The sequence below is a fragment of the Alosa pseudoharengus genome, unplaced genomic scaffold (genome assembly GCF_046254945.1).
Source record: "Alosa pseudoharengus isolate Yale_2024_CS ecotype anadromous, Long Island Sound unplaced genomic scaffold, YU_APseudo_1.1 YU_APseudo_1.1_scf_16, whole genome shotgun sequence".
NCBI lineage: Eukaryota > Metazoa > Chordata > Actinopteri > Clupeiformes > Clupeidae > Alosa > Alosa pseudoharengus.
Window position 1 is genome coordinate 12,906,276 of NW_027468630.1, and position 17,500 is coordinate 12,923,775.

General features: G+C 46.3%; 1 protein-coding gene across 1 annotated transcript in view; it reads right to left on the reverse strand.

The window, feature by feature from the left end:
- The window catches only part of iqgap1 (IQ motif containing GTPase activating protein 1), a 44,684-nt gene that overhangs the window by 19,429 nt on the left and 7,755 nt on the right, over nt 1–17,500 (reverse strand). Inside the window, exons 3-13 of the mRNA XM_076287105.1 lie at nt 6,351–6,507; nt 5,880–5,957; nt 5,353–5,429; nt 4,632–4,699; nt 3,572–3,685; nt 2,840–3,018; nt 2,369–2,456; nt 1,895–2,058; nt 1,248–1,332; nt 942–1,105; nt 516–676 (exon numbers count right to left, since the gene is read on the reverse strand). Of these exons, the coding sequence (XP_076143220.1) occupies nt 516–676; nt 942–1,105; nt 1,248–1,332; nt 1,895–2,058; nt 2,369–2,456; nt 2,840–3,018; nt 3,572–3,685; nt 4,632–4,699; nt 5,353–5,429; nt 5,880–5,957; nt 6,351–6,507 (1,335 nt within the window). The remainder of the gene's footprint in view (nt 1–515; nt 677–941; nt 1,106–1,247; nt 1,333–1,894; nt 2,059–2,368; nt 2,457–2,839; nt 3,019–3,571; nt 3,686–4,631; nt 4,700–5,352; nt 5,430–5,879; nt 5,958–6,350; nt 6,508–17,500) is intronic.

Consider the following 17,500-nt stretch of genomic DNA (forward strand, 5'->3'; position numbering starts at 1 on the left):
ACTAAATTTTACTCATTTGTTGTCATTACTAAATCATACTCATTTGTTGTCATGCAGATCACTAAATCATACTCATTTGTTGTCATCACTAAATCATACTCATTTGTTGTCATTACTAAATCACTCATTTGTTTTCATGCAGATCACTAAATCATACTCATTTGTTTTCATGCAGATCACTAAATCATACTCATTTGTTGTCATCACTAAATCATACTCATTTGTTGTCATTACTAAATCATACTCATTTGTTTTCATGCAGATCACTAAATCATACTCATTTGTTGTCATCACTAAATCATACTGATTTGTTGTCATCACTAAATCATACTCATGTGTTTTCATCACTAAATCATACTGATTTGTTGTCATGCAGATCTTGACTGTCCTTTTTATTCAGTGTCCTTTCCACTGTGCCTGACTGCCCCTCCCATCTCGTGTCTGCTAGCCGTGGTCACTCTAGCGCTCATGAGGAGCTGGCCTTCATCTGATTTACAGAAACTGCATTAGCGCACCTCTGAGCGTACTCGTCCTCCACGTTGCTGAGGCCGGTGACGGTGCTGGACAGCTGTTTCCACAGGGCGGCGCGGTCGCCCACGTCCAGGGCCCCGTTGATCAGCACCACCGACGACAGCATCTCCACGGCAACCAGCAGCTCGGGGTGTGTGAGTGAGCCCTAAAAGCAGTATTACTGCATCAATGCTACTGTACAAGTCCACACTCAATGTGTGTGTGTGTGTGTGTGTGTGTGTGTGCACACGTCTTAGCAGTAGACTGGCTCTTACACTAGTCGAGTCCAGCAACACTGCAGTGTGTTTAGGTTTAGGCAGGTCTCTATATTTAGTGTGTTAGTTTTGTGTGTGAACGCACATAGGTGGTTAAATATGTTGTGTGTGTGTGTGTGTGTGTGTGTGTGTGTGTGTGTGTGTGTGTGTGTATACCTCTGGGCTCTGCTGCTGCAGGCTAGCCAGCTCTCTCTGGTAGAGGTCAGCAGCGCTTGGGTAGACCTGAGGCAGCTGGGCGTCCTGGTTCATCAGCTCCTTCACCGTCTCCTCGGGCACACCATTACGGATCGCAGCGTTGATCCGATCCACTGCCTCCAGCACTGCACACACACACACACACACACGCACACACACACACACACATACAGGTTAAATTAAACAGAATTGACTGGACATAATTCCTTTTTATTTTCTTAAGACAATTGAAATCCTTCAGGCGTAACACACAGTGTGGGAACTAACTTTTCTGGTATGCTGATGCGACCTCATTAGAGACGTCTACGCCATTCTGTAACTCTTCCTTTGTCAGTGCCTCTCCAGGGGAATTCTGGGTAAAAGGAAATGACAAATTAGTGGGAGAGACTAAATATAACATCGCAGATGGCCTGAGAATACAATACTGGAGATAAAGTGCAGACACAAGAACTGCAAAGAGCATTTTATAAGATTGCACATAACGGCTACCTACTGTATATTAGCATTTTATAAGACTGCACATAACGGCTACCTACTGTATATTAGCATTTTATAACATTGCACATAACGACTACCTACTGTATATTAGCATTTTATAAGATTGCACATAATGACTACCTACTGTATATTAGCATTTTAGAACATTGCCCATAGCGACTACCTACTGTATATTAGCATTTTATAAGATTGCACAAAACGACCACCTACTGTATATTAGCATTTTATAAGATTGCACATAACGACTACCTACTGTATATTAGCATTTTATAACATTGCACATAACCACTACTGTACCTACTGTATATTAGCATTTTATAACATTGCACATAACGGCTACCTACTGTATATTAGCATTTTAAAACATTGCACATAACAACTACCTACTGTATATCAGGTGTTTTTTCCCCACTCACCTGCTCCTTAAGTTCCCGTGCCGCCATCAGTTCTTTGAAGTACCAGCCCTTGTTCTGGCTGTTGAGGTTCTTCAGGCCCAAAGCCTGGGAGCGGAGTGCTTCATACAGCTTGTCCTCGTCACCGCTCAGCAGGGCCTGCTCAGCCCCATTCAGGGCCGTCGCCACTAGACACCCAATCACAAAGGGTCACAGTCAACACCCAATCACAAAGGGTCACAGTCGTCAATCAGGGTGACAGATCAGTAAAGAGACAAGACTGTTATCTACCCTGAGGGATATAGTCAAATAGGCTATACACATAAAATAGCTTAATCGATAGATTGAGTGACTGATGTTTTTGAGATGTTTTAATGTTCCTTTTACAGTTGTGTGTTGACAGCTAAGAGGAGGAAAGATTATCACAGTGTACAAGGACTAGACAAAGAGACAGATGAATGTGTTATTGGACAGGTGATTCAATGGAGATTTGCTTACAGTTGACTTTGTTGACATTGCCTTGGATTTCAGCCTGAGTAAGTAGCTCTTCGTAAACATCCCTTTCAGCGTCCGCGTTCTCCCCAATCTAAACCACACAGAAACAGAGAGAGAGAGAGAGAGAGAGAGAGAGAGAGAAAGAGAGGGAACGAGATCAGTAAGGACGTGCGTGTTGGACAGTCCACACTGAAGAAATGTACCCACAGCTTCCTATCATTCTTAACCCTCTGTGTAACTTTATGTGTGACTTCATAGACTTTAACATGAAGAAATGTTGCTGAAAACAAGAATGTCAATCTCTTGGGCCATCATCCTCCAACAGGGACTGCCCTCCGTGCTAATGCACCTGTGTAGGAGTAGCCTGCGTCTCTATTGAACAACAGCTTGTTAAGGGACACTGTGAACAACAGCTTGTTAAGGGACACTTGAGCGGATGTGTCTGACAGATCTCATGTCGAAATCTCCACCTACCCGCTTGCGTGCATTCTCCACCTTCTGGGCCTTGGCCTGGGACAGCGTGTCGTGGTAGTGCTGGACGGCGCTCTCGTCCAGGTGGACCAGCATGGCGTTGGGGTTGCGCATGGCCCCCAGCGTACCCTCGGGCACCCCGTGGTCGATGGCGTCGTTGATGGCAATAACGGCCGCGTGCACTGTGTACAGACGCCGGAGGAGACTTAGAGCCTGCATGACTCATTAGATTTCTCTTAACTCAACAGGGATGCAGTCATAGTTCTTTGAGAGATGACTATAAGCTCATAAACTCACTGCTCATATCGGACTGAACATGCAGTTAAACTTAAACTAAAAACTAAAAACAAGTCAGCATGAAGAGTAATCAATTGAGAAGATTTATGCTACACATAAAAGTCACTCTTGCAATGAAGCTACTGTAACACTCTAAATAGTCCTGCGGACAAGTCACACAACTCACAAGAGGGCGCTAATTAAACCTGTGCAATGATCGGGTCAGTTGCACCATGACACCGTTACGTGTCAACTGAAAGTCACTAAACAACCATTATTAACCTAAGCCTAATTAGCAGCTATGGACAATAGGTCATTTGAGTGGTCATAAAATGCATTGCTATGGTTCACTTCTGTCAGCCCTAGGGCTATTAAGGGTCATTAGGGCCCAGTGCTATTCTTAAATGGGCTCTGCAGCCCTGTGTGTTTGTGAGGTAAAGGGAGAGGTGTGAGGCTCACAGGCTGCTTCGTCGACGGACAGCTCATTGGCCAGGATGCCTCCGATCTTACTGAAGGCCGGCATCTGGATGCCATACTTCTCCAGCTCACTCTTCATGTTGTTGATCTCCTCCTCTGAGAACCGGACAGCACAGGAGAGGGACGAAGAGAGAGAGGGGGGGGAGAGAGAGAGAGAGAGAGAGAGGGAGAGAGGAAATGGATGAATGAAAATAACAGAGGCAGGATGAGAGAGCTTGGTCATGTATAAGTGTGTGTGTGTGTGTGTGTGTGTGTGTGTGTGTGTGTGTGTGTGTGTGTGTAAGGGGAATTTGTGTTCTTGTTCTCCCATACAGTAGACGCTATCTGTGGCCCACAGTGGGGCTGTTGTGTAGAGGCCTGTTGACAGAGGGAAACCAGGGCTCTACAGTCCCATACAAACTGGGGAAGTGGAGGGGGGGGGGCTGGACTGGGGGGACTGGTGCGGCCACAAAGAGCTATGTCACATTCATTTAACACTGACGTGCACTGGTCAGAGCTGTAATCTGGGCCGGGACGTGGAGTGGAACAGTGCAACCTGAAGGTCAGATCTGGGTATGCACGGGTATTGTTAAGTTTGTACATGTTTGTACATGGTTGTATACTGTGTGTGTGTGTGTGTGTGTGTGTGTGTGTGTGTGTGTGTGTGTGTGTATGTGTGTTCCTCTGTGCTTTGCAACTGAATTTGTACACTCAAACGTGTGTTTGTGTGTGGGAGTATGTACTTTGTGGGTGAAAGTATGTGTGTGTGTGTGTGTGTGTTTCTATGTTCCCCCGTGCTTCATAATTTAATTTGTACACTGACATGAGTGTGTACTTTGTGTTCCTGTATGTGTGTGTCCGACTCTTGAGTTTGACAGGCCAGGAGCGGGCAGCTCTAAACAACAGGAAACCCTCGCACAATCACTAATGACTTTCACATTGACGGCAGCACCACACACACACACACACACACACACACACACACCAAAGCCCTCCCCACAGGATGCTGGTGTACACACACAGTTAGACAGAGGGGGTTTCCGGGGGGTTCTTGCTCACTCACCTGTGAAGTCCACCTTTCCATACAGATCCTGGATCTGTGGAGCCAGACCCAGCTTGAACAGGTACAGACTGAAGAGTAAACAAAAGAAAGAAGGATTATGAGCTGAAGAAAAGGACAGAAGAGTAGAAGAGAGGAGAGAGGAGAGGAGAGAAAAGACAAAGACTGGCACAAATGTGTCCCCCTTCTGCCTTCTCTTCCACAGGGAGCATTAGAGCTGCAAGTGTGGTGGTGCTCAGCTCACAGACTCTCTTTATCAGTTTAGCCTCTCATGAACACCACAGCACAGCACTGCACTGGGCCTCCACCAGAGAGAGCCTGGGGGACTGCTTTGAACAACTACCATGAACTCCGGAAGGCGGTCACTGAACACACATGTGGTCAAACACACACACACACACACACATGCACACACACACACACGCACACACGCACACACGCACACACGCACACAAACACCAGATCTGCTCGGTCTCTAGACTTCCTGTCAGTGTAGGTCAAATTTATGACCTCAGAGACCAGCACCTATTTTACGTCTCTGGAATTCACTTTAAAAACACACATCCACTGGCCAAACAGACTCCACAGCAGACTTCACACAGATTTTTTTTTCTGCATTCTTTTTTTGTGCAGCAGTGTAGCGTAGTGCTTGTTTGTTGACACACCCACCCAATCACACACACAATCGCGCCTGCGCGCGCACACACACACACACACACAGTACCTGAGTGCGTGGATGCAGTAGATACAGCGAGGCATGTTCTTCCTGTCGTAAATGTCTGTCGTCTCAGGGTAGAAAATCTGTGCCAAAAAGAAAAGTGTTCTGGTGATGCAACACCTAACAGTAGTACACACACACACACACACACACACACACACACACACACACACACACACACACACACACACACACACACAGCCAAGCCCTAAAGTACATTTCTATCCACTACCAAAGCCGTTTTTATCTGGCCTGCTTAAATACTGCTGCTTTCATCCTCAAATCTATTCAGGGGGCATTAGAAATTATAGGTCTTAGTTTCCATGCAGAATTGTACACAAAGTTCAGCTCATGGGGGGTATGAATGATACATCTGAGAGAATTCTACAATCCATTTTTTTCTGGCCTTCTACAGTAAATGTGTCTGGCTCTTCCCTGTTTACAGAAGTGAGAGAGCAACACCTATTGTGTGCAGGGTTGGGTGGGCAACTCCCGGATGTTTTTGCACACATATCCCACGATTCCCTGCTCACCTTTGGCAGGCCTTTGGCACTCATGGCGTTCAGCCACTGGATCACGTTATCTGTGTGCCTAAAGTGGAGCCCTGTTGCCTGTGGAGATCACAATACAGAACATGAGAACGAGAGACACCCATAGATAGAGAGATAGATAGATAGATAGAGAGATAGAGAGATAGAGAGATAGAGAGATAGAGATAGATAGAGATAGATAGAGATAGATAGAGATAGATAGATAGATAGATCAAGATAAAGAAAGTAGTAAGCAGAGGTCTGTATCAGCTCTGTGCTGATAACTGCTGCAATATCAGTCACTCTTATCCATGTTACAGTAAATTGCAATGTAAATATCAAGAGAAAATACAAGTATTTGTCACAATAACAAATAAAAAAGTGTAACTTTTCCCCCGTTTCCTGACTGAATACAATCGGTCCACAAACCCTATTACTGGTTAAAATGATCCCACTACTATCCAGTGTGCCCACCTTGTAGCGCGTCTGCTCGCGGTCGTAGATCTTCTTGAGGGAGACGGTCTGTGGGGCGAAGAAGTTGCCCAGCTTGGCCAGGTAGACGCCGTTACGCAGGCCCTCCTCCAGCTCTGTGGTGGGCGGCAGCTCCTCGTCCAGACACGCCTCCATCCATCTGACCACCGGAGAGGGAGAGAAGAAGAGAGAGAGAGAGAGAGAGAGAGAGAGAGGGAGAGAGAGGGAGAGAGAGGGAGAGAGAAAAGGAGAGAGGGAGAGAGGGAGAGAGGGAGAGAGGGGGAGAGAGAGAGAGAGAGGGAGATAGAGAGAGAGAGGGAGAGAAATAGAGAGAGGGACAGAAGGAGAGAGAGAGAGAGGGAGAGAGGGGGGGAGAGAGAGGGAGATAGAGAGAGAGAGGGAGAGAAGGAGAGAGAGGGAGAGAAGGAGAGAGCGAGAGAGAGGGAGAGAGAGAGAGAAAGGGGGATAGAGAGAGAGAGGGAGAGAAAGAGAGAAAGGGAGGGAGGGAGAGGAGAGAGAGAGGGAGAGAAGGAGTGAGAGAGAGAGAGGGAGAGAGAGAAGGTTAACAGAGGATCATGATCTTGTCACCTTCCACAGTTTTGTACATACCAGACGCATGTTGTCTGACGTTAAAATAATCATAGACTAAACACAGCGAGAAATGACTGACATCTAGACACTTTAAGTGTCAAGGAACTGTTTGCACACACACCTACACACAAACAAGATATTGTAATCATCCCCCAGATTGGTTGTGGATCATTTATATGGTAAGGCAACAGACTAGATCTAGTCCAGATCCACCCATAATTAAAAACAAAAAAAGATCATAAAACACAGCAATCATTCACAGACTGTCATCTACAGCCACTTCAACACCTGCACATCACCAGTCCAGCCTGAATCTTCTCAGAAATCCACTCCTCCACTCTTGAGGCTAATGCTGTAGTTGGTCAGTGGACTGGCCAAACTTTTTCACATGCAGTTTTTGTGTGCACTTCATTTTCAAATCAGGGACATTTTGTCCAGAGGTGTGTTTAGTCATGGGGTCTGAATGTGCAAACAGGCTCCCTCGCACAGAACTCACCGCTGTTCTATACAAAGAGTGCCATATGAGAGAGAGAGAGAGAGAGAGAGAGAGAGAGAGAGAGAGAGAGGGAGAGTGAGAGAGAGAGAGACACCTTCTCTTTCCAGAAACTGGTGCAGATAAACTGCCTATGTCACTCTATACTGTACGCTAACCACACTGACAGAAAGAGTGCGGTCATCATTTCAGCCTAGCCGCACATAGAAGTGTGAAAAGAGACTATTTTAACCATCCAGGTCAATCTATAGCAGGGGTGGGAGATTCTACCCACAAAGGGCCAGTATGTTTGCAAGTTTCCAGCACATTCTTGCTTGGCTAGTATGAATGCTAACATACAGTACATACATTCAGCATTTCTCTAGGGAGGCCGTCAAATCGCCTTTATTAACTTTCATTAAGTTCTAGTGTGAAAGAGTTACATGTGTGTATGTGTGTATTGGTGTGTCTGTATTTAGAGCATGTGTCTAAGAGTGAGAGTCCAAAACAACATGCCAGCGGGTTTCTCCACCGCATGTCTGACGAGCTCACGGCATTTCGATGGAGTGACCTCATGCGTGTGAGCTGATGGCCAGGTGCTCTGCGCAGGCGTGGGCCGCGTGCTGGCGGTGGGAGTGTGTAACCATAGTAACCGCTGGAGCATGGCTGCCACGCCTCGCCGTGCTCAACCACGCAGGCTCAGCCAACCAGTACGCCTGGTGCAACACAGTGCAGTGCAACGCCACTCAGTTTCAACATTTCTGTTGTCACACATCATTACCTTTCATGTTGTTATATTTGATACTGCATAAGACAAACCTTGCTGAGCTCAACTGGCTCTCAACATCACTCTCTAAGGGAATAATCATGCATTGGCTTCCAGATTACCTTTGCATAGCAGTAATGTACTTTATATTCCAGCAGTACAGTACAGTATGGTGACTATACTGGAGTCCAATTCAATTCTGACTTAGAAATCAGAAATAGATACAAGTTGTTGTTCACTCATTGACAGCTGCAGATGTTTACAGAAATACAGAAGACCAGTGTCTGGAAAGACACAAGGTGCTAGTTCTCATTAACTGGATCATGTGCTTTAAGGCCATCAGCTAAATTGGTTTTGGTCTATGGGTTTGGTCTAAATGGTTCAACTCTGAAGTGGTTACATTGTGCAGCAATAGCTTTTTCTACATCCTCCATTTAAATACTGTGAATACACTTCTGACAGTATATTCATCAGCGCTATCTCAACAGAAACAAGATAACCAACAAGCTGGCTAGAGCCAGTGTTATTTGTTGTCGCCAAATAAAATGACAGGAAGGATCAGTGAGAGGAAGATCATAAGTTATGTGAAGGTGCGAGAAACGTTATAATTAGATGTGAGAATGCGAGTCACGTGAGGTCTGTGGCAGAACTAGCCTTGATGAAACTCGTGAGGGCAGTGGCAGAGATCTGCAGTGATAGTATGGAACGACCATGCAGTCGCACCACAGACGCTTTGTGTGAGTTTAGATGGAGTCCAACACACAGATCATTCAGCTTTTTAATTTCACACCATCACACACACACACAGGCACGCGCACACATACGCACAATGACATGCACAATGATATGTCACTTCTGATGTGGACTGTAACTTAATAAATGCATGTGCAGCTCCTTACCAGGAGGAAAGTACTGTACTATCCAAACCAACAAATGAACTTAACTTCAAAATCAGAACAAAGAGGTAGTCTCTCTCTCACCAACACACACACACACACACACACACACATTTATGAGTATACACACGCTCTTCCATCTTCATCGGGGAAAGCTTACTAATGGCTCTTTAAGAGGCGGCGACACACCCAGCTCTGGGCCATGCCCAGACACACCCAGGGTCATGTCACAAGCGTGAATAGGGCTCCAGACTAACGATCATTAAATTCCAGGCCCCAGGCAAGAGAAACAAAAAATGTCCTCAGTCAGGGAACACCCACAAACACACAGCGCTGCAAAAACAAACAGCCCCACATGGGCCCACTTAGTTCCTCAGCCACACTTTGAGAGAGGCATCTGCCCCACATGGACCCACTGTGTTCCTCAGCCACACTTTGAGAGAGGCATCTTCACCAGGCATCATTACTCCATCATAAAGAATTACAGAGAAAGAGGCCAAAGTCATAAAGTCAAACCATCCAGCGCAAACAATACGATAATCTGCAGTCATGACTCATCCAATAATCTACGTTACTATGTCAGCCGAGATAGCCACCCAGACTTCCTGTTTGCGTGACACGGGAAGTTTAATTCAAGGCAGAGTTCAAAGGTCAGTGCAATAGGAAGAGACGACAGGCCGACTGGAGTGTAAATACCCCATCTGAGCTGTCTACCTCACTCCTCTGAAGTGTCCAGCAAGTAAGCGAATAAAAGCATGACAGGAATTGTGCTGAAAAGCCACACACCACCACTTCCTCTCTTTCTCTCTCTCTCTCTCTTCCCCTCTCTCTCTCTCTTCCTCCCTCCTCTCCTCTTGATCTCCTTCCGTAACAGAGTGTTCACTCAGGGTGGATGTTGGTTTTGGTGGTTCCTAAATGAACTCTTAAACTGCCTGCAAACTTAGAACCCCCACACACATCCACTTTTAAACTGCCTACAAACTTAGAAACCCCACACACATCCACTCTTAAACTGCCTGCAAACGTAGAACCCCCACACGCATCCACTCTTAAACTGCCTGCAAACTTAGAACCCCCCCCCCCATCCACTCTTAAACTGCCTGCAAACTTAGAACCCCCACACACATCCACTTTTAAACTGCCTGCAAACTTAGAAACCCCACACACATCCACTCTTAAACTGCCTGTAAACTTAGAACCCACACACACATCCACTCTTAAACTGCCTGTAAACTTAGAACCCACACACACATCCACTCTTAAACTGCCTGCAAACTTAGAAACCCCCCCCCCATCCACTCGTAAACTGCCTGCAAACTTAGAACCCCCACACGCATCCACTCGTGACATCAAGTTCAGCATGAGCCGGTCCTCAGCATGTGCTAATAAAGTGCATGTCTACCCCAAGCACTTATCTTTACAGTTAACTTTAAGAGGCAACTTCACTGTTCTCTGTTAACAAAACAAATTCAAAAGTGCACACACACCTTGTGTTCTTTAGGCTTCCTTGAAAGCTGATTTGCTTACAAACAGAGATGGAAAGCACAAGAAAACAACTAACAAAGTGTCGTCCCAGAGAAACTATGATCCTAATTTCCATATTCAAATAGATATTCAGGCAACCCGCATTGATAAAAAAAAAAAAGAAAAACGAATGCTTCCCACATGTTAGAACTGGAAACCCCTTTCAGCCTACATCCACAAGGGGTGTCCAAGGATGCTAACGGAAATGCTACCATGGAAGGCTACCATGCAAACTTGAAAGGACCACTCCTCCACTCCTTGACCTCTGTGTGTGGTTCTGCAGCCCTGCGTTCCCTGTGGGTGACGCCTGGAGAACGTGACGGTGCTGGGAGCACAATGGCCGACCTGTGGCTGCCCAGGAACTGGTGTTTGCTTAAGGTTACCAGCAGCAGGAGAAAAGCAAATCTGTGGTCGTCCTTATCTGGATGCCGTGGAAATGCAGAGGCCCAACAAACAGGGCACACCTTTTTTATCTTAGTCTCTCTCTCTCTCCCACTCTCTCTCTCTCCCTCTCTCTCTCTCTCTCTCCCTCTCCCCCTCTGTCTATTTTATGTCCTTTATGTTTTTCCCCCTGACATCTATTGTCTCGGTGTCTGGCTGATTACAGGTTACCGGGTGTCCAAATTTGAAATGTCCCTCAGATGTAGCGACGGACAAGGGCACAGCTTGAGTCCATTCTCACTTATTCCTCACCTGACCCACATGTGCCCTCTCTCTCCCTCTCTCTCCCTCTCTCTCCCTCTCTCTATTCACTCTCTTCCTCACAAATTTCTTCCATCTCTCCTCGGAGCTGAATGATAGGGTGTCACTAAGGTGTCTAATTACCACAGGAGCAGACAGAGCACTGCTTTGAGCCTGTGCAACCAAGCAAAAGTGAACGGGAAAGACATGACTGGATGGTCATTACAAATTATGCCCCCCCCCCCCCCCCCTAACACACACACACGCACCAGTGGCCCTCCAGGAGGAACCTACTCTCTCTGACACGAACGCATATAAAACTGATCAATGCAAAACTCTTCATGTACACGTGCACAAACATACACACAGACGACACAGCAGAGGTATCCTTATGTCTTGCATCTGGGCTTATATATAATGTGTCTTGCATCTGGGCTTATATATATAATGTGTCTTGCATCTGGGCTTATATATATATAAAATGTGTCTTGCATCTGGACTTATATATATAATGTGTCTTGCATCTGGGCTTATATATAATGTGTCTTGCATCTGGACTTATATATATATATATAATGTGTCTTGCATCTGGACTTATATATATATATATATATAATGTGTCTTGCATCTGGGCTTATATATAATGTGTCTTGCATCTGGGCTTATATATAATGTGTCTTGCATCTGGGCTTATATATAATGTGTCTTGCATCTGGGCTTATAGATCATGTTGTTGAGGAGATTTTGAAGTTGTTATGCTTCGTTGAGCGCAGATGTGAGTTAGCCGCATCTGTCAAGCTTATATGAGATCTAAGAGTGAGAGACCGTTGATGAAGAGAGATGAAGGGATGAATTAGTAGTGTGTGTATGTGTGTGTGTGTGTGTGTGTGTGTGTGTGTGTGTGTGTGCGCCAAATAGTGCATTACATGCTTTGCTGCAACAGTGGAATCCAGTACTTGCTGACCCCTCTGATCATACAGCCAAAGAGGCAGCTGACACAAAGACAGTGAGAGAGAGAGGGAGGGAGAGAGGGGGGAGAAATAGAGAGCGAGAGATGGGGGGGGAGATAGAGGGGGGGGAGAGAGAGAAAGAGAGAGAGAAAGAGAGGGAGAGGGAGAGGGAGAATCCCTTTTTCTGTATCTTTCATGTTCCTGTCCTTTGGGTTCCATATTCATACTCCTGTAACAAGGTGACACGATTCAGTCTGTTTGTTAGGACAGCGGAGACCATGTTGATCTGGTCAGTGGACACAGGAGGAACGTAGCCTTGAAGAAGTGAGCGTCTGAGTTAAAGAATATCAAATATCTGTGCTTGACCGACGGGATGGGCAGTTCGGGGTGTTTGGAGGCTTGAGGGGCAGGAGGGAGGGGGAGACCCACTGGAGGGTCATCTAGTCAGACCTGTGCATCCTGCTTTATGCATCACAATGCCTCCAGTGTGCTGTTGTGCTATTGGTATTCCAGCTGTGGCCATAAGATCACGGTCACACACACACACACAGACACACACAGACACACACAGACACACACAGACACACCAGTCCATGTCCTCTACAGTGTGTTGACCAGGGCAGGACTCTCTGCTTAAACAGTACTCAGGACAGTGCTGTACTCCACTCCTCCCCAGCAGCTGAATAAGCACTTCTCCAGCCAGAAACTCACCAGCAGCGTATGTGTGTGTGTGCGTGCGTGCGTGCGTGCGTGCGTGTGTGTGCGTGTGTGCGTGTGTGTGTGTGTGTGTGTGCGTGTCCGCCACATTCTGCTCATCTTCTGTGTTTTTCCTCGGCTCATCTACTCCCTCCCTCCTTTAAAGTGACTCATTCCTACTTCCCATTATTTAGCAGGTGGGGCATCTGTTCCAACCGACTTGGTCTGTGAGGGAGTGAGGGTGATAGACATGAGAAAGAGAGAGAGAGAGGGGGCAGGACAGAAAGAAAGAAAAGAGAGAGAGAGAGAGAGGGGGGGGGGCAGGACAGAAAGAAAGAAAAGAGAGACAGAGGGGCGGGACAGAATGAAAGACTGTGTGCATATGAGAGAAAGAGACGGAGAGAGGAGGAGAGAGATAGAGAGAGTGAGGGGAGTGAGAGAGAGAGAGAGAGAGAGAGTGAGGGGAGTGAGAGAGAGAGAGGAGAGAGATAGAGAGAGTGAGGGGAGTGAGAGAGAGAGAGAGGAGAGAAAGATAAAGAGAGTGAGGGAGTGAGAGAGAGAGAGAGAGAGAGAGAGAGAGGAGAGAGATAGAGAGAGTGAGGGGAGTGAGAGAGAGAGAGAGGAGAGAAAGATAGAGAGTGAGGGAGTGAGAGAGAGAGAGAGAGAGAGAGAGGAGAGAAAGATAGAGAGAATGAGAGGAGTGAGAGAGAGAGAGGAGAGAAAGACAGAGAGAGTGAGGGGAGTGAGAGAGGGAGAGAGGAGATAAAGATAGAGAGAGCGAGGGGAGTGAGAGAGAGACAGAGAGGAGGAGAGCGATAAGAGAGAGCGACAGAGAGAGAGTAAGACAGGACAGAGGTAGTCGGAGAGAGAAGGAGAGAGAGAGAGCAGAAAAGATAGAGAGAGTGAGGGGAGAGAGAGAGGAGGCCTGAGGGCAGGGTGTGAGGGCGCTGGACAAACATGAAGGGCGCAAACACTTTTCTTTTTTTCTGTCCAAACAAAGGAGACGCTGTGTTTGGAGATGACCGGCAGCAGCCAGGCTGGCACTGGGTCACATGCACAGCAGTCTGCCACTGTCCACAGGTGTCTGCCAATGCACACGCAGATCCACACACACACACACACACAGGCACACGCACACGCACACACACACCCTTCTTCGGTTACGCACACACTTATCTGGATCACTATGTATACCGACGAGGTGCCCTTCAGAGCAGACCCTCTTGCCCTGGCAGTGTTTTTTAGCATGTTAGCACACACGGCCTTTGAGGGCTGCTCCAGCCAGAAACTCACCAGCAGCGTGTGTGTGTGTGTGTGTGTGTGTGTGTGTGTGTGTGTGTCTGTGTGTGTGTGCGCGTGCGCGTGCATTCCTGCCCTAGCAGTGTTTTTTAGCATGTTAGCCCACACGGCTTTTGAGGCCTGGACGGATCTCTCCTCGACTGTGCCACTGACTGAATGACATACTCTGACTGCTCATTCTGCATTCTAAGCATTCTAACCATGCTTTCAGGAGTCAAAGTATTCCCTGGGATGAGATAAATATGGATTCAAATTGCACAGGACTGAGACATTGGGTCCTGCAATGTTCCTAACTGCTGAGCGCTGGAGTCGAGATAAAATTCTCAGAGACTATCAAACAAGTCAGAGGTGGGGTTCACAATCTGGGAGTGTAGCATTCTCTAGACATGTTCAATCAAGCACAGGACAACATCTGCACAGTTACGTCATGCCATTTCTGACTGGAAATGGTCCAGCTGACAGAGATCAGACGACAGATATCAGAAGATTGGAGATAAAGAGTCGTTCAACCTATTGGCCTGTTCTATAGCTACAATGTACATTACTATATTATCTGAACATAAAATAATGAATTGAGATCTAAGATAAATGTCTTTCAATGAACAAACTGCACAAGAAAATCAGTACCATGTCTTACAATCAAACTGCTGCCAGGAAGCAGAACTACCAACTGCTTTGACCACACCCATGTTATTTTCATTAAGAAGGTGGAGTAGAGTATCTTAAGAATACTTGAAATAAATAAGTATTAAAACTAAAAAAGACTTGTTTTTCTTAAGGATAAAACAATGAAATACTGCACATTAAAAAACAAGTGACTGCCAACCACTGGCCTTAACTTGTCCACAGCATTTCCTTAAGAGTGCTTTTGCCCTTTCCAAGTTCAATGCAATTATTCTAGCAAGGCATGCAGCAGGTAGCCAAAGACCGGCTCACCTCCCTTCATTTGACCTTCACAAAAGAAGGCAATGTTAAAAGGGCCTGGCAATCTCAAAAGAGCAGTTATGGTCATTCAAGGCTTGACCTAAAACTATTTGAGAAAGCAAGGAGTTCCAAGTGCACATGCACGCATGCACACACACACACACACGCACACGCACACAAACACACATACACATACACATACACACACCATATTTATGAGTATTCCACCCAGAGTACAGGCAGATGTTGGCAACACAACACAAGCACTGCCTTTGTGGGCTTCTGTAGATTTCACAACTTTTCGCAAATTTTCACAGCTTCCAAAAAAGGAGAGAAACAAGTACTGACCAGAGCAACAGGGCAGGGTAGAGAAAACGAGTGTGTGTGTGTGTGTGTGTGTGTGTGTGTGTGTGTGTGTGTGTGTGTGTGTGTGTGTGTGTGTGTGTGTGTGTGTGTGTGTGTGTGTGTGTGTGTGTGTGTGTGTGTGTGTGTGTGTGTGTGTGTGTGTGTGTGAGAGATCGATCACACAGAGCAGGGGGCAGAGTGTGTGTAGCCAGGGGATGGGAAAAACTCAGAGAGAAATAAGGAAACTGAAAGCACCTAGGCCAAAATGGAAAAGGGAGAAGTAACAGTATAGGTTTACATAATGCTATCTAAGGCCTTGTTTGCCACGTAACAGGAAATTGCTTGAAAATGGCCCCCGCTCAGATGAGGAACCAGCCGTGTGTGTGTGTGTGTGTGTGTGCCACTTCTGAGGCGGAGGATGTGAGAGGCCTGGAGAGGTCCCAGGCTCTTTTGGACAGAGTTTCCTGATTTACGGCCATCTCCCCCCCTCTCGGCCGGGGAGCGCTACAGAATTCCTCCCTTATCAACGCTATCAGAGGCCCTGGACTGCTCTGGGTCAACTCCATACAAAATATGGAACTTTCGTACAGCTTCAGACCAGTTTCTCATGACATGCTGGAATTCAGAGTTTTGGAGAATGTGTAGAATATGTACTGCACTGACTAAAACAAACACACACACAAATAATAAAAGGCTAAATGAGAGACTGGACGGCAAGAGTGAATTGGAGAGGTTGTAATTCACCTTATCAGTAGATTGGTCAATAAAGAGAAAGTAGACAGGTATGTGTCGCAGGGAGGTGCAAATGAGTGGGAGAACGAGAAGACGTCAGAGAGAGAGAGAGAGAGGGAGAGATAGATAGATATAGAGAGAGATAGATAGATAGATAGATAGATATAGAGAGAGATAGATATAGAGATAGATAGATAGAGACAGAGACAGAGACAGAGATAGATAGATAGATAGATAGAGAATGAGAGGCTGACAAAGAAAAAGTATAGGACATCTGTGTGAATGATGGCTGTGAAAGAATGAAAGAAAAAGAGAGACAGGGAATGGTAGTATCACTTTAACTTGTAATTATGCAACATTATACTGTACCTACGGCCGAATTACAGCAGTGGTGAGATCCTTTCCCATCCCCACTCCCACTCATGTCATATTGCTTAATCAGATGTCACTATACAAGTCACCTGTGAATCTGCAACTGTTGCTATGGCAATAGACTCCAGTGTTCTGCCAACTCACCCAAAACCAGCAGTCAGAGAAACCGTGTTGGTTGTATCAACGTTAAGTCTGGAAAAGGACTTGAAACAATGATCCACTGGCTCTTGCATACAAAGAATAACTTGGCTGTTTCGGATTCTCTGTGGTGCATCAATATGGCTGTCAAAACATGCCAAAAGGCAACACTGCACAAGAATCTGCAACGCCCAATTCATCTGCAGTTAGGAGGAGGGAGGCCAGACACACACACACACACACACACACACACACACACACACACACACACACACACACACACACACACACACACACACACACACACACACACACACACACACACACACACACACACACACACACACACACACACACACACACACACACACACACACACACACACACACACACACACACACACACACACACACACACACACACACACACAATATAGAAGAAAAGTGCTTTCCTGAGCTTAAAGAACATTACTTATCTCATATGGCTGTCTGTGTCAGTGCATGCGTGTGCGTTGTGTGTGCATGCGTGTTTGTGTGTGTCAAAGAGCCCATAATTAATGCTCACAGAGAAGGGTGAAGACAAATGAAAGGTCTGCCATAATACTCTTAATTACTATACCTTAGTAGCTGTCTGCAGTGGGATAGAACACACAAACACACACACACACACTCACACCACACACACACCACACACACACACACCACACACACACACACCACACACACACACTCACACCACACACGCACACCACACACACACACACCACA